The following is a 21,801-nucleotide window of genomic DNA, read 5'->3' on the forward strand; positions in this document are numbered from 1 at the left end:
GCAGTTACGGTCATGTGGTCTGTAATTTCTGTGTTTCTGAGTCAAGTAATCGAAAATACTACAAATAAATCCTTGTTTCTACAGTATCATAATATAATGAATTCATTTTATATGACGCTGTTACACGATAGTAATCATATCGCCAGATTCTTTCCCTAAAAGAGAGATAAATGAATGATTCTATTATATAAATAGACTTTAAAATGATTGTTTTACTTGTTTAATCTTGCAACATTTGGCTCAATCATGTCCAAGTCATGGGGTGATTTAACTACACAGCATTGTGGGTATTATTGTGTTCATTAGCTGCATAAGATACATATTTGGTTGTTTACAATTTAATATCTCTAAAAAAAACTGAACTCAGTAGCACAGATTTCAATCACCATGAATGCAAAAATAAACCATCAAACCACCAGAATGTTCAGGTGTTATTAAACTCGCATTGCAAAGTCAAATCAGGAGAAAGGGAAACAAAATAATAAAATAACAAAGGATAAATTATAAAAGTACCGAACTGATAAAGGACAAAATTATATTTATTAAACTACTTTCTTTTGTGAAAGCCATTATTATTAATACTATTTAACACTATATTGTATTTTACCATGCAAAGGCTACGAGTTAGTCAGCGGTGTAAAAATGAAGCAGGTGAGATCATTAAAAATTAAAGCCCTCGGCGTTGAAGGCGATGACACGCGACTCGTTTGAAATTTTGAAACTGATTTAAAATTTCCAGCTGGCTGATGTCGTATGGCTCTAATTAAGCCTGAATGTATTTCCTGAAAAACAGATCTGAAATAGAACTTGAACTCCGATTAATCAGCCCCGTGTCTTTTTTTTTCTTTTTCTCCCCTCATCAACCCTCTGCAGCTTTAATTAAAAGTCCCTTGAAATAGCAGTTCACACATGTCATTTTCCATTTGAAGACTCAAGGATGTAACTATAGCAGTCGTTTTTATAGGACGCGCGTCCTTGTAACTTGTCGCGTCTTAGCTGTTCTACGACGAGACCTTCTGCCGCCTCATTGTCTGATGCTAATCCTAATCTATAATTGACATCCATCGTCTGAAAGACACCGATTAAAAAAAAAAAAAATGACATCCAGCTGTGTTGCTCTGCAACGACAGGTTTTGTTGTACAATTGAATGGACACAACAATATGTTGCTCTAGATTACTTCCGTGTTTGCAGGCTCTAATTTCTTTTTTCAACCGACAAAATGTTATTTCTTTTAATCGTTGAAACTTGCTTTGTGTTCACACGAGTGCATTAAGGCGGCGAACAGCCCGCAATGGATGTGTTATAGATTCAAGGGAACAATCGATGGAAGCCAATTTAGGCAGGCTTTTTGCAGTCTAATATTATGAGCAATCCATCCTGCAGCTAATAGAAATAGGAAAGATATTTGTGCCAAAAGGCTGCAGCTGTGGAGCATATGAATCGTTTCCCCACCGCTGATGAATAATGAGTGAGTGTAAGATAAAAGACGTGTCACGGTGGTGATTATACATCCGACACTTTTTTTTTTCTTAATGCGACATGCAAAGCTTCCGTGAAAAGCTGTGTAAACTGAGAGTCTTTTACCTCAAACTCAATCACAAGAGGGGCCAACATATTTTAACAATGTCATTCAAGGGCCGAACATATTTTAAATTGACCAAACTTTATGTGACAGAAAGAATGATTGAAAAAAGGAGGAGGTTGATGGGATGATGACCTTAGTCTTTGTTTTTCCTTATATCAAGATGGATTTACAGTATGTTTAAATAATATCCATCTATCTTTTGCGTTTTTAGAGGCTCAATTTATCCTAATTTTGATGTGACTTGAACCCTCATTTAGAATTAAGTTCAGTTAAGTTACATCCGTCTATATATCGATCTATATTTTGTGTTTCTGAAAGCTTGATCTATCTTAAAGGATTAGTTCAGTCATTTTCTACTTACCCTTATGCTGACTAAGGTTTTTTTTAAAGTAATCTCTTCATTTTTAGAGTTAAAGGTGAAAATGTACATCATTGATGTAGTCCAAAAAGACACACTTAAAAACAAATACCTCAATACTGTAACGTCCACTTTGTATTGAGGCCTAAACATGAGGAATTGTTACTGAAAAATCTAAAACAAATCTATACATTAAGGTAAAAAAGGTTTCAACAATAACATGCTTCACAAACAGAAGCAGTAGTAGACAGTAATGTACACAGTAGCATTGACATATATAAATAGGCACCGCATCGACTGCAGCCGGATGTGTATAAAGCGCCGCCATCATTTACAACTACAGGTAGGAGGTACCACAATAATTCGCTGAATTCTGGACAGATTTTCAGTTTGTTCCATATTTCTCCTATATCTATCAAATTCATCTTATTTAAAAAAAAAAATTGTAATAATATATAATAATGTCTGTCTATCTGGTCTGAAGATTGAAAAACAAACCCTGTGAAAACAGCTTGACAAATGAGCGATTCCTGATCACTTTTATAGTGTAAACAAATTATTCCTCTATAGACGTAATGCACTGTAGGACCGAGTGGCACTGTACCAAGATGGCCGCCCTGTATAGACACCGCTTCAGTGGGGTACAGCTGTCGATTCGGTGTCTATGTATACATTCGTATATGTCTATGGACAGTAGACTGGAAGCGTTCCTAAAATTTAGCCAGAGCACTTCCTGTGTGTGTAGCATGTTAGCTTTTAGCCAACCTTAAAAAATAGACTTGTTTGTTTAATATGTTTTTAAGAACATCATTTTGTAGGAAAATTAACCAGAGCTACAGTCGCTACGTTAAAATGAAAATACATTTTGAACAATAACTCAAAAAAGGAAAAACTTTCTCTGAAAATAATCTCAACTGGGTAAACTATCACTTGAATTATTTTCGTGTCATATTTTCCTAAAACAAATCTTTTTCCTTCTACATCAATAATCTCTGTTGCTATGCTTATGTTAGAATTCGTTCATCTTCGTGCTTCAGGAAAATAACTTGAACCGACTTGGTGGTCCACACAAAAGGAAGTTGTGGGGCAGATTTGGCTCAACATGGGACAGTCTACCTTCTGACCTCCAGTGCTCGTCTTCATCAGTGGCCCATTTGCCCGCCGTGGCCGCCCGACTAATCACATCACACGTGTTGACCCTTTTTTGAGTTTGAGTCTGATGCGGGTGCTTTGATTAGCCTCCTGTTTTCGTCACCTCTGAGTTTTTTCCCCCGTTGTTATCACACTTTCTTGACGACAGCCTCGAAGCCTCAAGGTTGCGTTCTGCGGTGGTGGCGCATAAATTTCACATTCATGTCAGAGGGGTTCAAGAGCTGCTCCGACTGTCAACACGGCTCATTTGGAGCAATCCACTGTAGGTCAGCCACGTTGTTCCCCAACAGGGAAACTTTTATCAAGGACGCTACAGGAAAAGATCTATAAAAACGAGCTTGAATTTATTTACTCCGAGGGCCCGGCGGGCAGAAACAAATCATGACTCGCCGCCTTTCATTTCGGGGACACTCACCCTGAAAAACTCCTTGGTGGAACCTGAGTCCAGAGTGCCGTACGCAATCTCCGTCTGCTTGGCCAAATCTTCGGCGCTTTCAATCGGCGACACCATCCTCTCCACAGTGAGGAAGGCAGCCAGGTTGGCAGTGTAAGAAGAGATGATGATGAGGGTGAAAAACCACCAGACGCCTCCAACAATGCGGCCAGAAAGGGACCTGAGAAACAAACATTAATAACGGAAGAAACAAAAATCAATTTACACGCAGTTTTATTTAAACCCCTGCCTTGCTATTAACCAAAAACTAATTACTTAAAGAATATCTTGAAAATACAATGAATATCGTCTTAATGAGGTAGCCAATTGTTTCTTTATTCCCAAAGCCACCAACACTAATAATAAAAATTAATCGTGGTAAATGATTACTGTATTTTTCAGGCTATAAGGAGCATTTGACTGAGAGCATTGAGTTTGTAATCCGCTCTGTAAGCATGTCTATTTACAGACCTTATACACATGTACAATGAAGTACAGTGTCTATTACATATTACCATTCAAGGCTATGAAGTATTACTCTCAATAGCCAGAAGCACTACTATGAAGCCTAGCGGTGTCACCTTGTAGCTTACTAAAACATTTTGACATATTGTTAAGAGCCATGTACCAAATACTTTCCGGGAACAGTAAGAAAAACCAAAACTAATACAGAAGCCACACTGTTTTGTTTTTTTAAAGAAAATGTATAGATTTTAAGTGCGCCCTAAAATAGTCTGACACATATTCGAAGCATTTCGGTTGCAAAAAAAGTTAATTTCCACATACTTCTGCTTCAAATAATAGTTTTACAGAATACTCTTTACTGGTATGGTGTACCTCAATGTGGAAAGAATGTTTTGATGCAAGTAAGTATATACAGTATATAAATGGCATAAAACATATTCCAGACATTTGAGATACCCCCACTTCCTTAACCACTCTATTTGAATTCTGTGTAGCCAACACTTGCGCCTGCATCGACCATATATCCTCTAGTCCTATGTCCAAAATGGTATTGGTTCAATACCATTCTGGTGGTGTGAAAGAAACATCAATCATCGCTGTGTGTGGCTCATTCAGAGCAGAAGAAGGTAATGGAAAATGGCTACAGTTCTTCTTACAGTGTTCACCAAAAGGTTAAGTAGTTTGCATTATGGAAAGAATGGCTTCAGGTTAAGTTAGATTTCTGACAAGAGCTTGAGATACATTTCTGTAACAATGCTATTAAACCATCACATGCTTGTGGTACAATTTAAAATTCCCCATCTTCTATTTAGACTCCTTCAGTTTCTATAACATCCCCCCAAAAAACACAATTCTTTGCAGGGTTAAATCTCCTTACAGACCCACCTGGGTGAGATGTCACATCCCTGCTGCATGAAGGCACCCAGGGAGAACCAGAGGGAGTTAAAGATGCCAAAGTCATTGGGAGGGTCTGGTGGATTCTGTGGGTCTTTGGTCTCGTCCTGGTCCTCGAGGTTCCACTCGTAAGGACTGAATCGGCTGACCAGGAACAGTACCACGCTCACGCCGATATAGGCAAACACTATACACATCCAGATCTCATAGGCCAGCGGGTCCAGGAAGGAGAAAACTCCGGGCTTGGACTTTTGAGGCTTCTTTATCATAATGGAGATGCCCAAGCTCATAAAGGGCTTGGAAAAGTCTATCACCTCTTCTCGCACCAGAGTAATGGTGAGAGGTGCAACAGCTATATCTGCTCTCTAGAAACAGGGACATGCACAAAAACAGTGAGTTACGACCCGAACCACGTGTAGCTGCTTTGTTTGTACACATAAGTTCTGGCAGAAACGCATTTTTAAACACAGTTTTCACATAAATACTGTCAACTTGCTGTAAAAAGTAACAACATTGTTAGAAATACAACATCATAAACAATGTGAATTATTACAAGAGACCTCAAACCCCCCTCCAAAATAATCATTCAACCTCACAATAATTCGTTGAATTTGGAAAAGAGAGAAGCAGCTGTGCAAACTTCCAGTCGGCTGGAATTTCGCTAACATATTCTAGTATTAGCTTTTTGGTGTGTTTTCCAGGCCGTTTTCTCTTTCATCCTCCTCCTTTTTTCTCTGCTTCAATCACATAATGTTATCAAAACACATCCATGGAGGTAGTTGCCTCCTTCTTTGAGTCACGACGGGCTTCTTTGTACAAAGCAAATAATTAATCGCACCCGACGGCTTTACCGCTGGTGTGGGCATATGTTTTATATCAAATAAAATGTTGTTTTTTTAGTCACAAATAGAGGAATTATTGAGTTAACAGGATGAGCAAAATAAGACCAGCTAAAGGGATGTTTTTGTTAGCGTGTCAACGGAACATTGTGAAGGGCTGCAACCATTTAGACCGGGAGCTAGCGTAAGCAGCTCTCAATCAACGGTGAGACAAACAACACAGAAGCAGCCTCAGGTCTAACCTTTAAAAGACAAGTGAAATCAAATTAATTTGCTGGTCAAAAGGTTGCGTTGTTCAGAACTATTAGCCCCAGCTCACCTGCTGTAAAATTACAAGCCTGGGAAGACGTGACAGATACAGAGTGATCTGTTTGAATTATGACTGCCTGGTAGCTACTAAAGTCTATCTATCATTTAATACACAATTAAAATGTGCCAATTATTGAGACAGCACTTTTACTTAGAGTTCAAAACCACATTAACGCAACATATACCAAAAGTTTTCACCAACACAATGGATATATTATTACCTTAAGGAAATATTTAAAAAATACCAAATAAAAGTTGGTCAGAGGAAACATTTAGTTCTGCAATGCATGCTGGGATTCTAATTAAAAATACTGTATATATATATTGAATTATTATTATTTATTTATTTATTATTATATAATTATTTTTCAATTGGAATCGCTATCCCACCTAAAATTACAAACAAACAAAGTAAGTATGAAATATATAAGACTTGAAAAATTGAGTTTTGTTCTAAAAAGAAAATTACTTGAACTATATTTTACAAATAATTGAGATTTTATTGGACATTTATTTATTAAACAAAACTATTTGAACTTCATTACTGTATTTATTTTTTGTTAAACTTTAGCCTTACAGTAGCTTTACATTTATTGAAGAAACTGTTGAAAGTGTCATAGATATATTAGATATTATGTATCAAAGGAGTCCCAAGACACATTTTAATGATTTTTTTGTTATACATTTGCAGTATTAAACTCATTAATTACTTATCCTCCCCCGTGGATAATATTATGTGCCATGTGTGTCTGACTTATTGCAGCCTGATTCCACGGTCTTAACTCTTATGAGTTTTAAACCAGACCCACCTGCCATCCTCTCTTTTTTTATTTTAAATCTTCAAGACCCCTCTGAGGGGCTGTAGAGAGTGGTCTTTTCCTACGCGAAAGATAATATGGCGGTGAAAAAGCGCACCACGTCTAGCAATCTCTCACTCTGATAGTGGGGAAATTGAACAGATGAGAAGCCGCAACCTCATGCATTTTGTATCTGGCCCCTGCTCAACTATTGCGGCAAAAAAATTTGGAATGCCGGAGGTGCTGCAAACGCAACCAGTGCTCCGTCAGATGTAAAACACGGCGTGACCCTTTCGCTAATATAAGAGGCTCAACCTTTATGAAGCACGAGGACATGTGGATCTGGTTGCTTCTCGCCGCAAAAACCGACCGCCGACATTTTGTGAATTTACAGCGAATTCATCACCGACATCAAAACTCTGGTGGCAATTACGGCACCACTTCAAAAGGTGTTTCGATTGTTCACTCATCAAAGTGATCACAGTGTGTCGGCCATATGTTGTCGCTCTACTTACCTTCTGATCACGCTGTAAGGGAAAGAGAGCTCTCTAGTCACAGCAAAGATGGCATCATCGCAATGAACAGCACTGAGAAATGATATCATTTTCTCCATCTCAAGATAATCACCAACTCCCCAGTGCTTGCGGCGGCATCCGACTAAATTCACTCCCAGCCAAGCATTTCTGAGACACCGTTAGATATTGAACAAGAGCTGATGCGTTCGCAAAGCGGGGTTGGTGATCACCTTAAGACAGAAAAATGAGATCTCCTCTCATGTTGAAGTTCCTTGCAAACTGTCATGTAATCAGCGAAAAAGGAGGCTCCCACTACTCACCCCATAGACCAGTTCACCCACCATCCCGTTCCACGTCTTGGTCTCGGGGTCTCGGGCTCCGTACTTCCCATCCATTACTATAGACAGTTTGTACTTAATTCCAACATGTTTGGCGATCTCAGATGCTAAATCGACGCAGTAGCCTTCATATCTGTCATTCCCCTCCAGATGCATATAATTTTTCTTGTACATCACATAAGGCGCTTCCTGTTGGTTTAAACACACACTGGTTTATATACTCTCGTGCATGTCGTCGTCGCACCACATTGAACAGAGATATGCGCGGCATGCACTCGTTCGCTCCCGTGCACACGGACCTCCACGCACTCATAAAATGTAATATGCCGTTATGTCAACATCCATGCAGTCATGCACACACGGTGAATACTGATAGGAGCAGCGTGAGCGAAGAGGTCACGTTGCTTTCATCAGACCATGGAAAGCCAACAGACACCAAGACCAATGCAGCCAACCCCCCCCCCCCGGTCCAGCTCAAGGGTGTAAAAAGGAGGGTGAAAGTAAGGGAGAAACTGCTTATTTATTCGGGCTGGGAGTCATTGGTAGGCGTGCTGTGGGTCAGCTCAGTGAAGGGTGGGAATGGGGATGTGGGATGGGATTCACAAGTAAATGCCCGTGACAGGAAGGGGATCAAACAGTGCCCAGACTGTCAAGCTCATTACACTAATGCATAGCTAAAAAAAAAAAGAAAAAAAAGAAGTGTTTCATTCTCGCCCTCCAAGTCATGAAGGAAATCAAAAAATAATACACTAATCTGGTTCAAATAAATCTATAAATAAAATATGAGGAGAGCGGGAGCGTGCTAGTCTCCTTTTCAAAATGCGGGGTGTAGCTTGTCTTCTCTGGAGCTGAGCACATCCTCATTACCAAAACACTGCTCAGGAGAGCTGGCATTGTCATTACAGCCACACACAATTAGAGTGCAAGAAGGAGAGCAATGGTTTGTTTGTTCTGTGTTGAATGTATTCCCTTGTCTCAGATGCAGCAAGAGTGCTTCCCGTCCGCGCTACACGTCTGCCCTCTGGCTGGAGGTTTTTTAAAGCCTTGTCGTGCAAATATGACGTTTCATGAGCCATTTGTCAGTGTCCAAACATGGCTCAGGTTTTAGTGAGTACGTGCAACAAAGGGCAGATCTAAAAGCCTTCAATAAAAAACATTTTAAGAATATATTCCTCATATAAAACGTTTTTTTTGGAATCAATCCGTCATTTTTTTTACGTTTTCCTTGACGTAAATATGCTTGTATTTGAAGGGCTTAGTTCCAAAAAATGTCAAGTCCATACACATTAAAATTAAATGATACTAAATACTAGTAGAACTTCTTTGTGTGACCATTGTTAGCAAGTCTTAAAAAGCAAGCTTTTGAAATTATTATTATTTATTTTTTTTCACCATGAGGCAGAGCCTTCACAAGAACTGGACTCAAGCCAGAACAAGGAACTTTTTTTTTTACTATCTACAGTCGCTCTTGGTGGGGGAGTGAAGTTTTTGTATTTCCATGATAAGTTAAAATATCCATAATATACTTATGGATAACATTAGTGTCTTGATTAAAGAACCATAAGTATAATTTCCAATATATATTTTAACTCAGAACTCCAATCTCTAGTTCTACGAGCCGATTTTGTTTAATTCACTTTCTTGTGCATAACTTGTACTGTATATATATATTTTAATGTATACATTTTCTGACATTTTCTTTTCATTGTCCCTGATTTATTATGGATACTAAATGAATAATTCTGTTTATCTTCTTTCGTTGAACAGACTACTTATTTTACAACAAATAGTAGATTCCTATTTTACCAACTTTGATTAACCAGAGAAATACTGGCTTGCAAAGGACAAATAATGTCCCTAACGTGCTGTTTCAAATCATCTTTCTGAGAAAATGCGTGAAGATGGTTGTTGTTGTAAACAATCTATCACAAATGTAGATTGTTGAATTGCTTCTTATGACTTTACTGCTAATAAATGGCCCCCAGGATGAAGGCCGTTTAAAATTAAATCGTCAATAATCATCATCACAATCTCATTTCTAGACTGGAACAAACTTGCTTGAAGATTTCTTGTCAAGCTGAATTATCTTGCTGCATGGACACATAATCGCACTCATACGTTTAAGCGATTGTTATTTATCTTTCTTTTTTTCCCGATTAGCTTGTAAAGAAAAAACGTTTGTTGGATAACGATATACTGGAGACGGCTCTGAGAAATGATATCTTGTTTTTATGGTCACTATTATATGCTTGTAAATATGTTAATTAAATTAACATTTAATAAATGGTAGATGACGAAATCCAACAATCTTTAAATTATTTTCTAGCATTGCATATTGGCTGATAATAAAACTTGTACATCCACCTGTTCAAAAATGCTTTCTAATGATTTTATTTTCTGCACTTGTTTTACCCTTTTTCACGTTCGTTGTTATCCTTTGTTGTAAAGCGTCTTTGCTTGTCCCAAAAAATGCTAAATAAATATGATGTATTATTATTATTTGCTGACACTTTTACCAGATCGGTTCCTGTTCACACATGAATTTAGGAGACGATACTAGCTAAACAGGGTATATGAAACAACAACGTAATTCAGTGATCTGCTGATACAGAAGTTAGCATTTTTAGTTTTTAAGTTTAAATATTTATGGACATTACACATTTTTACAAATAAGCCCTTTCGAAAGTAATGAACTAGAATTTTGGATTAGCATCACTGGTCAGCAATTATTGGCCTGTATAGCATTAGCATTAGCATTGATAGATCAATATGATAAGTCATATTACTGTAGATTACTTTGGTCAATAAGGATTTTGTAGCCATGTCTTGCAGATAATAGCGCATCAATATGGTATTTGGAAGTTGCATTTCAACACAGAACACATGGAGGAGCAACACAAAATAGATCCGAGAGGTGTTTAAAAAGTTAAGGCTTCTTCTTAATACCAACTCGGATGTGTTTTATTTTGCGTTGCCCAGCTTGAGAAACCATCGCTGCATGATCCTCTATCATTCTTTCGGCTTATATCCTAAGTGTCATTGAACATTTACTTGATGAGGCAGACAGGTCTACTTACGTATGCGTTTGTATGCTTTGACTAACTGATGGAGTCAACATTACCATTTATACCATTATTGTGATGTCACTGCTACGACAGGCCACTGAAGTATGGGAACTCAAAATGCTTTGACACCCACACGGATACAGTTGAAACACTCTTCCCGAGTGGGATCGACTGTTTCAACATGTAGTGAGTGGATGGAAAGCAACACAAAAAAGATGTGGTTCTACCCGCCCAGGACAGAATGTGTCACTCATTGGAATCAACACCATGACCTTGAGTGGCAGAATACGTGAAACATTTAAAACTGCATGAGAAGTGTACCATAATAGTAGTGACCACAATCGTTCGGTTTTCCACTGAGGAGTCGTTGGTGACCTGCGGGTCCATAATATTTACAAATCGAGTGAATTCGTTCCAGAACCCAATCTGCAAATATACAAAAAAAAAAAAAAACAACAAAAGAAAAAAAAACACTGGTTAGTGATGTTGCAGTCTTTGGCAATTTTTAATTTCATCCCAAGAGTGAGACTCAAGAGCACATGCAGCAAAAGGCAAGCTTTAGTACTACTGCATTCCACCATGATGCACGGCTAATTAAAGCAGCGCTGTATTTCCCAGGGGACTGCTTCCGGCTGCCCTTAAGTTCAACTAGAGCAGCGTGGAAATGAGGTGAATATTAATATCATAGAAGTGGCTCAGTAAACAACATGAAAGTACATTTACGTTGAAAGTCAACTGTTGGTTTTGGCAGTCTGGAATATTCAAACAGTCAGTATGCAGTGCATTTAAAAAAAAGAAAAAAGAAGCCTGGCTGCAGTAGACGAACATATGGTGAAGAACTTCTATCCCTCTCGACTTCAGCTTCCCAGGTTTTATGGTAAATAATTGATATTCTGAACTGCGTACATGCTTAATAATTTAGCATAATATTTGAGCGGTTTCGCTTGCGCGGGTCCTGCCGCCGCAGCGACTCAGCATTCTGGTGCACAGATGCTTAAGTCAAACCAATGTCAAGTGTTTGTTTTCCCATCTGAAAAAAAAAAAAAAAAAAAAAAAAATATGGCGGCTCTGGCTCGTGATGAAACATGTTGCATATGTTGCTGCCAAAAGTCTAACTGTCGCTGGCAAGACCTTTTCTCACATCTGGAGCACATTTTCTCCCCTTTTTCAGATCCTTAAACATTTTAGCCGGACAGGTGTGCGGATTTCGACACCAAATGGTGGCGCTAGAAAAAAAAAAAAAAAAAGAAGTAAGAAGTTCCTGGAAATTCGAATTGTGTTGAGAGAATGTTTGGAACCATATGTTTTGTGAATTCCTTGTATTGCTGTGAATCAAATATAACATCAACATTTAACTAGGAATTCTGCCTTATTTGTAACAAGAAAACATCTTTAAAAACACTTTAAAATTAACAGCCACTGAGGGCATTTGTCTTATTCTTTTCGCGATGTTTTAAAGAACATCTTGATATTATCTTAGTATTTTTTTTCAACCTATCTTAATTATCTCTGTTTGTTCTTCTCCACAAAATTGTCCCATCAAACGTCTTTCCTCCAACATCAGTTTCAATGTTAAAGATCAGAACAGATCAAATAGAAACTTTCATTAATGGCACTAAATAGTACCTTTTGTTCCCGACTAATACGCCCAGGAAGGAGAGGTTCTGCTTCTTTCTTCCCACTGCTGTCGGGTCTTTTACTAAAATATTATAATGTTCATTAAAAACAACTTAACTAGTACCAGTAGTTGTCTTGCTATAAATGTGTATTGTTGTTGCTTTATTTAGAATTATTCATGTTATCGTATATTATTATTTATTTTGTTGTTATTTAGTATTATTATTGTTTTTTTTTTTAATCTTTATTTATTCTATTTTCTTGTTTTTTTTCATATGTGTACTGTATGTCCTAATATCTGTATGTACTTCGGAATCAAATAAGATTTCAATCCATCAATTTCAAACTCAGATTCAATTTAATTTATTTCCAGACTTTGTTTTCCAGAGCTTCTTTTATTAGATGTGATTTGTTCACTAGATGTTCTTATTTAAAAGTGTAAAATGTTATAAACATGTTTAAAATGTGTTGATTAAATGTTTGTATTACATTCAATTATATACATTAAAAGCGGTAGAAAAGACTTCTTTGAATATCAGATTATTTTCTCTTCAAACTTCTCTGTTGTTTAGAGTGATATTTAAGTAAAAGTGTTTTGTGTGATTGCTTACGCGATAAGACTGCTGCAGTCCTGTGCTGTTTCCCAAATCGCACACTTCTCTGAGTGCACTGGTTAACAGTACACGTTAAGATAGTGCACATACTTGCCACTGCGCAAATTTCCCCAGGTTGGTACCGTTGTAGGTAGAATTTCGGTCCCCCCGTTTTCTACGTGATTACGTCAAACGCTCTTTAAAATATATTTTATGGGTTAAAGAAACGTCAACAGAACGTTTACATGATACTTTTTACAACACATAAAACATTTATATTGACAAAAAGACGATGTTCGTCAACATAATCACTCCATAATTTAAATTCCTGGTCTGACGATGCATGTTACTTTGACACCAACGGAAGTGTAGGCGCTACATGTGACGAAGCCGCTGATTGGCTGAAGCTTTTTTACTAATAATAACGCACAACTGTACTATGCAATATAAACATTCGAGTTCCGAAAATAATTCGCTTTTCAAATAACAAAAATGTTAGAATATTCCCTTTTCCATAACTCACTCTACCGGTCTGTAGTTCGGATCATAAACAACTCAGTAATTATTTAGTTTTCATTTTGATTTAAATCAATTATTAAATCTATATATGCCCACTTCATTGAACAAGTAATTTTATTTTTATTTAATGTGTTCCTTTTTTGTAATACTACTTTTTAACGCTGATTGCAACCAGCTGTTGGAACACTATCGCCGACACTTGACTGCACTTTTCGGTAATTAAAACAAGTTATTAAGTTGTGTTTTATTGTGCTATTATTGTTGTTGTGTTGTTTTGTGGTAAAATTAGGTTTTTTTTCGAGACATTAACGTCGGTATTCGCTCTGAAGATGCGTCGTCAGTGACGCATCTTTTATTTAACGTCATCTACATCACGAAGATGGCGGCCATTAAGGGTGGAAAGTATCCATCGATCTACACTCAGTTTTCTGGCCATTTGAGTGCTCATTGCGCAAAAAATATGTTTATAAATTTTCATTGGGATGCACATGTGCACTCGAAATATTAAGTGCAAGTGCAGAAGTGCGCAATTTGGGACACAACGCCAACACCCTCCCCCCTCCCACCCCGGGCGGCTGGGACAGATATTAGCCCATGTTTCATGGGTGACGATAACGGCTAAGAAACCTCGTCCTCCCCTCTGTCGCTGCACTGACCAGGGTTGCAGCTTCTGACAAACTGCTGTCGAGCATGTCTCATCGCCCCTCGCTCCCTCACTCTCTCTACCCCTGTAGCCTCTCTTCTACCATCCATCCATTCCCCCCTCCCATCTCTTCAGTGTGTGTGTGTGTGTGTGTGTGTGCTGGGGAGGCTGCTTGATTCTAATTGAAGTGCTGGCTTTAGACGGCTGGGAGGCATAATCATGTGCCATATCAGAACGAACCCACACTTATCATGCTAACGAGCAATTCACAGCTGCCTCCAAGAACTGAGGTTCGAAAATAAAAGCAGAAAATCATGATAAGTTACCAGAAACTGCCTGTAAGCGCTCTTGAACTTGGAGGATTTTTTTTTTTCTTTTTCTTTTGTCACTTCAATTAATATCAGGAGGAAACGGAGTGGATTTTAAAGAGGTGTTGAATGAACCGCGAGAAATGTGAGGAGATTCAATATTATGTCAACAGCAGACAGAAAGACTTTTAATGATCTCGAATGATCATGGAGAAAAGGAGAATAATGTTGAATAACAACACGCTTAATATACGCTTTACTCCATTATAAACTGCAAAGGGAGTCATGTCGTCATCTGTCTGTGTGTCTGTTTGCAAAACGACTCATAAACGGATTCAAGTATTTAAAGGAAAATGTCTTGAAATGTTAAAAAGGGCAAAAAAATACATAATTTAATGTTTAATAGGGATTTATCAAGGTTTTACAGTTTCTGGTATGGCTTTTCACTCGGGGTATTAGAAAATACGGAATAGGATACTTTATCGATATTTGACTTCAAATCATTTTTTTCATTTTAACTATAGTTCTTTAACGGTTCAATAGAGTATGTTTTCAATAAAACATCAAATTTAAAATAACATTCAAATATTCCCAGCGTTTGTTCATTTTTGTGTTTTTATTTAACTTCCTGCCACTTGATGGCAGCAGTCATATGGCCACTGCATCTAAAGGAACAATGAAATGCTGCGAGATCCCTGTGATGACTGAGGATGAGAGGATGCAGCCATCTGCAGCAACTTTTAAAGCTTATTTCTCAACATACTTAGGTTTTAAAATGAATGAAAGCAGTAACGACTTCATCAAGAGTCATGTGGTCTGTAAATTCTGAAACACCAGAGTCAAGTACTTGACAATACTACTAATATATCCTTGTTCCTACACATTTTCTTGCCAATACCCACCCCTACTGCTTACTACAGAACTGGCTCTAATGAAAAATCAAAACACTTTAAATTAATCCCAGAAAACATTCAAATGACTCTTACTTACTTCATGTGCTATATTATGTTTAATAATAGTTTGGAATTGCAGGATGACTTTGCAATACTCGTGATGCTAAGGCTGAATTTTCCATTAATACAATGTGGCAAAAACTTCCTTTGTAATTAATAATGTTGTTTTATTAATTGCATTATATGGCAATTATTTTCTTTTTTTATGTCAAATTATTATTCAATCCAATAGATATTAGTCACATTTGTGTTTCCAACTTTTACATCTATCAGTCTATTCTTCATTAAAACAAATGACGGTTGCTTGTGAAATTGCTAGTATTCAGTGTAACTTTTTGGCACACCCAAACATACGGGCATCATTCACGGCCTGCAGGTTTCACTGAAAACCTTCAATGATTAATTTCAAAAAGAGTATTTTGGCCAAAACACCATGACTTTGACAAGCACACTTTGATATTTTTACAGCTATGTTCTGAAAAGGATGTTGGCAGAGATCCGGAATTTTTTTTTCTTACCTTTCGTGGCCCACCGATTTTCATTTCATACACATCTATAGTGTAGTTTGTCCTTCGCCCATAGTTGTCGAACTGGATATTTCCAGTCATTCCCTGTACTTGGACCTGCCATGTGGACAGAGATGGAGACGTTAAATAATTAGGATTATCGTAACCAGCAGTTCTACTCTGAGTCTCTCAAGGATGACCAAGTTTATCACAGTGAGAGCGTTAAGAAAATACAGCCAAGACGTTTTTTTCTTTCTTCTTTTCTTCACATTTTTGGGAACCTGGATTTAAGTTTGAAGCTTGAGCATGCATTGTTAGATTAATATAGATAAAACACATGTAGAGACAGTAGGTTCTCCTTATGCCTGTGAAATTAAACTACAATAATAACTGTTAACTACAGGATTTAGTTCCTGTTTTCCTACTTTTTGAATGTGCAAGTAAATTATTCAGTCACTGAAAAGATATGATAAACTAAAATGGTTCTTACTGAGCAAAAGTGTCTCAAGAAATGGCTCAATCAAGTGATCCAGGTGAATATTTCAATCGTTTGTATTCATTTTACAATCACTGTCAGACACTTCAGTCAGTCCCCGGAGCAGCCGAGGCTCGGCGTTTTTAATCAATTGATTAACTTGATACGTGGTAATAACTGATTTATGATCTGTGTTCGAGGATATCTTCAGGCAAACGGAGCGAACGACGTTACTCTCTCACACACTCCAGATACTAACGCTTATCTAGAAAAACACTTGAAGTCGATTCTATCTTTCTTGGAATGTAACGGTGAGAAATGTCATTTTATCCTCAAATCAGTATTTCTTACCGTTTTCAGAGCCCTCTCTATGTCGATGCCCTGGCTCCAGGGTACGGCAGGGTTGGCGAGGCAGTCTCCAGCGCTCCCCCGGCGAGACACGTCCACTCGCTGTCGGCGCAGATACCTGAAGGCCTCTGCGATCACCAGGATGGCGTCATGGGTCAATGCGGAAGTGTACTGCAAATGGTACAAAAACATCAAGATAGTAAATAAAAAAGGGGACAGATTATTGTGTTTAATGTATTGTACCAGTTGTGAGTTATAGCAAATTGTTTAATTTAATCTTAGAGGGCAACTTAAGTGTTGATTTAAGTGTCTCTTAAATTGATCTTGGAGCTCTATTGTACTCAACAGTATATGTCTGTTTGTATAAAACTCTTTTCGTTGAAATATTTACATTAGTGCTTAAGCCCCGCCCCCTTGAAACACTTAGTTTTTCTGGAGATTAAATCATGTTAACAATATCCACGCCCACTCTGCTGTGATTTGTCACTGCACATCATCAATCCTGGAAGTCTCCACCTCCAAGGGACTCATCGTATGAACAGAAAATATATTTGACTCCAAGTACACACTTTCTTTGTCTTTCTTCCCAAACTTTTGAGCAAAGTCGGGAAGAAACAAAACAGTCGATTTGTTATTTTATCGTCACATGTTTTCCCCCCGCAACTAAGCCTGACCTTCTCACCAACGAGGGCTACCAAACTTGTTTGTTGTCCACGGCACCATGACAAAAATCTAATTAAATGCCACTCAAAATCCATTTCTTTCTTGATCATTGTTTAATTAGATGTAAATTGAAGCTGCGATATAACCTTGCCTTGCACTTCCTATCGATGTATTGATCGCCGGGTGGGATGCAAAGCGAAGGGGAGGAAATAATGGGAGTGGGAAGAAGGCAGAATGACAAAGGCAAACAGAGGATGAGGGTCGGAGAGAACCGATAGAGAGCACTTCAGAAGGAGCGATCGTTGTATTCTGCATGCACAATGAAAGCAAAGTACCTTCAGAGGAGAGTTTCTGGCTTCTGGGAATTCTCTTTCATCCAGCCGCTCCCATCGCTGCATGAACTGCTGCACAATTGGGTTCTCAGGGTTGACGATCTGAAAGCCCGAAATGTTTGCTCCACCGGCGAAGACTTTGTCCAGAGTTACATTGGTAAATCCCTGAGATGAGAGGAAAGTCTTGTAACTTCTACTTCTTTGAGGTTTGTTATTATATGGCCCCAGGCTATACACCATAAAATATTAGCCGCACTTTTTATGAAGACCGGTTTGGGAAAACTACATCTGCTTGCCATTACAGAGGCAAATGTTTCTTTTCACACATTTGTGCGAAGCAAATTTCAATCCTCTTGTTTCTGACAGTTAATAAAAAACACTTAAAAAATGAAATTACATTGAGGTTTCCATAAATCCTAGGAGGCAAATTGCAGCTACGCTATAAAGAACACCTGGTTATGGCATGACTTTCACGTGTAAAGATGCTGATTAAAATATCAAAAGTGACTGCTAATATACTCAAGACCTTGTACGATGTATCTAATCTGGCTCACCAAATGTTTTTCATTAGGAGTGTCTACTCGCCATAAAGACACAAAGTTCTAAATTTCAGAATCAGAAACTTTTATTGCCAGTGTTGTAAAGTATTTTATTATAGTGGAGGTAAAGTCTAAAATAATTAAATCATGTGAATGAAATAAAGAGATTAACAATGCATAAAATAAAATAAGAGACATTACCTTGACATTGCATATAAAAAATAAATAATTCATAAAATTGCAAAAAAGGAGATGAGTACAAAGAGTTTTCTTGTGATGTGTATTCAACTGCAAAAATGAATCTAATCTTGACTTTTATTCTGTTGAAATACTAAGAACAAAATAAATCTGCTTAAAGATACAAAATATATTTCTTAATACTTATATGGAATGGGTGAGATGGTTGTACTGCAATTAAATTAGTACAAAGTATATATTATGTATTGCTATGAGTGCTTGGATATATTAATTAGTCACTGTATATCTGTGTAGAAGTATTTGGAGATTTCCGAAAAAAAACTAAAGAATAATTAAAGTAAATAATTCATTTTTACTTATTTTCCATGTATTTGCCTTTGATTTATTTGTATTATATTATTATTATTCTTTCATACATACAAATACCTTATACATAATACAAAATAAAATAACTACTAGCATTGGATGTCACACATCATACCTCGATCCCAATTGGATTAAATTTATAAATGAATCATTTGAACCATATAAGTTGTTTAATTGTATGATTCTATGAATGAGATCTTTGGCCAATGTTTGCACTGCCTCTGTGATCTTCATTTCTGTTTTGCATTCATCGCTCCCGCTATTATATCTCAAGACATTTGTGTTTTTTAGTGCTGATGTATCATCTGCGAACCTCTCCTCTCTGCATAAAACATCCATCAAAGCTTTTATTTTATTTTCTGCAACAGTCATCACTGGCCAACAAAAAAAAAAAATATGATGTTACAGTTTTACTTCTTCTCCCCCCGGAGCAGTTAAAAAGTGCTTGTTTTGTTTTTTTTTCAAGCTCCTAGTCCTAGCAGGCAAGGACAAACGCCGCCTGCTGTGTGTTTATATTCTCCAAATTCAAAGTAACAGCTGCGTGTGATCAGCGACTTTCTCTCATGCACGAATCAAGGTTGGGTGCATGTGGTGTCGTGTGATGGCCGTCCAAATTATAGGCGGAAAAAAAAAAGGGAGCACCGATGACAGGTTATTGCACCGGATATTCTAAATACACCAAAGAAAAAAAAAATGGCTCCGGCAGTGAGCTTATCTGTGATTACAGTAGAGACGATGGCATGTAGCGCGAAGCAGGTTCCACCCGAGGGACCGCCTTGGTTATTACTCACCAGATTGGCCAGAATGTAGTGGTAACCACGGCTGTTCTTCCCCAGGGTCACAACCTGCAGGAGGAACACATCAATACAGTAAGCCATCCGTGAGAGGAAAAGAGCTGGTGCTTGTGTAGCTGACCAGGAATCCTGCTGATGTATGCATGTTGTAAATGAAAGAACAATAGAGAGACGCATACAAGGAATGTATATTTTAGAAGAGCTGACAACAGCAGGGATGTTGGTGAAGTAAATCAATGTTCAAACTGAGATTTTAAAGCAGAAGAAAAAAAAGAAGGTGGATAGGAAATCAAAGTGCAGCCAGGATAAATGCAGATTTCATTCCTTTTTGAAAACATCACACCTTCAGAGCATAACAGCGTGTTTCATCCCACACAACCACTCTGGAAATAGTAAGTGGAGGTCTAAGCCGTATCCTTTCCCAGCTACCATATGCTACCTTTTATTCCACATTTCCATCTCGCTTTTGTTCTGAGTGGCTGGACAAATCTAATTAACCTGCCTTTCTGTGCATTAAATCCGAGTAATGGTTTTCAATTTGGCCCAAGAGCCGTTATAAACTTCAGTGGGCTGCGGACAGAGCTCTGGACCGGGCCGCCGTGCAGGAAACCTGTCAACCATGTCTTGGTTCTCGCTCTGCATTCCACAAACAGAGCAACACAAGTTTACAGCAAAAATCAGCATGTTTGCACATGTTCTGGATCCGGCTCGGTCACAAAAACAAACTTGTCAGTTTATCATCCGAAACCCGTGCGTGCGTATCCACCGGGCGACGTTGGATATTTATTACTATGGATCATTTACGACATACTTGCTGAGTAGTGGGATTAAGGAAATGCAAACTTGTTTACTCCCATATCCAGCTGGAAGATTTTATGGACATTTTCAGTCTCAGTCATTTCAAATAGAATCACGGTGAAGGCTGTACTTTCTCTGACCTCTAAGAGTAGCGATGGAAGTCTATATTGTTCAGTGCAAACAGTCATGTTAAGTAACAGAATGCATTTTCTAGATATGTTGTATTCTTTTTCTTTCAGCTAATGATGAAGCAAAATAGAAAAAAAAACTTTTTTGAATCTTTAAAACTTCAGTACATGTTTCTTTAAGCTTGGTTAAGCTGATTTTTATCTTTGACTTAAGGGGTGAGAAAAAGTACTCGAGGCTAATAACAACCCACGAGTAAGTTTGTGTAGATTAACCATATTCATTGAGACATTTTTTGGTGGAGAACTACTTAATTTAAAACCTCTTTTTCCTAAATTGGACAGAATGTTCCTGTTCCAATATCCAGTCTATAGCATACGCGTTAATAAAAGTCACATGAAGGCAGAAGGGGAGACTTCTACTCTAATCTAAAATCATGTTTTATACTATTGATTTACAACCCATTAAGTAAGTAAGTAATTACTTACTTATTGTAAAGCTCCTTACTAGACCAGGGTCACAAAGCAGATCCTTCTAGAGCTTAGAAGTTATTATGTTAACCTGTATCAAGGCAATATTTTATTAGGAAAATATAAAATACTATTTGTTTTTTATTTAGTGAAAATTTTTGGATGCAAAAGCACTGGAGGATACAGTGTTATACGAACAACAAAATGATTTAAATAAAAGTACATCTAAATGTCCAAACAAATAGGTATATTTCCGGATTGTTCCTTTTGTTCGTGCCACTACTAACCCCCATATAAGGTAAGGTAAAACTATGTTTTTTTTATGGTTGATTTATGCATGATAACATATGGTCAAGGCAAGAAATTCCTGTCCATAAATCTGTCTCCATATCGATCAATCCTAAGTAATTCAATATATTCCGAAATGTTTTTTTCTAAAGCAACCCTGTTAAAAGTTTCACTTTTGATCTTGTTTACATATTCTACAAGTCCCAAATGTTTTCTTCTTCCGCATCTCCCACAACAAGTCAATATCTTGCTTTTCCTCTTGATTTCTTCCTGGACCAGATATAGGAACATCATTGGTCGCCTTCTCCTTATCTCTTTTCACCTGGTATCTTACAAATCCTCCATCCTACATGTCTCTTCTCCGTGTTTTCACAGGATCCGAGTCTGCCCTCCCTAACTTTAAAAAAGTATTTCTCATTCCCTTTATGCCCCCAAAAAGAGACGAGCGTAATTGATGACTCTGAAGTCGAGCGGGTCGTTGTTAGTCCGTCATTTTCCCTGTGGTGGACTGTT

At 37.7% G+C, this 21,801-nt stretch overlaps 1 protein-coding gene across 5 annotated transcripts in view; it reads right to left on the reverse strand.

Annotated features, from left to right (window-relative positions):
- gria3b (glutamate receptor, ionotropic, AMPA 3b) overlaps window positions 1-21,801 on the reverse strand; it is a 108,062-nt gene that overhangs the window by 20,878 nt on the left and 65,383 nt on the right. For all 5 annotated transcript variants that reach the window (XR_015712873.1, XM_087799795.1, XM_087799794.1 and 2 more), the window contains exons 5-12: window positions 19,604-19,657; window positions 17,713-17,874; window positions 16,718-16,885; window positions 15,904-16,008; window positions 11,074-11,178; window positions 7,670-7,876; window positions 4,881-5,254; window positions 3,513-3,711 (exon numbers count right to left, since the gene is read on the reverse strand). Coding sequence is in view for 4 of the 5 variants with exons in the window: in XM_087799795.1 (XP_087655921.1) it covers window positions 3,513-3,711; window positions 4,881-5,254; window positions 7,670-7,876; window positions 11,074-11,178; window positions 15,904-16,008; window positions 16,718-16,885; window positions 17,713-17,874; window positions 19,604-19,657 (1,374 nt within the window). In the remaining variant the exon portion in view is untranslated. The remainder of the gene's footprint in view (window positions 1-3,512; window positions 3,712-4,880; window positions 5,255-7,669; window positions 7,877-11,073; window positions 11,179-15,903; window positions 16,009-16,717; window positions 16,886-17,712; window positions 17,875-19,603; window positions 19,658-21,801) is intronic.

Source organism: Callionymus lyra, chromosome 9 (assembly GCF_982586985.1).
Source record: "Callionymus lyra chromosome 9, fCalLyr1.hap1.1, whole genome shotgun sequence".
In the NCBI taxonomy this organism is placed as follows: Eukaryota; Metazoa; Chordata; class Actinopteri; order Syngnathiformes; family Callionymidae; genus Callionymus; species Callionymus lyra.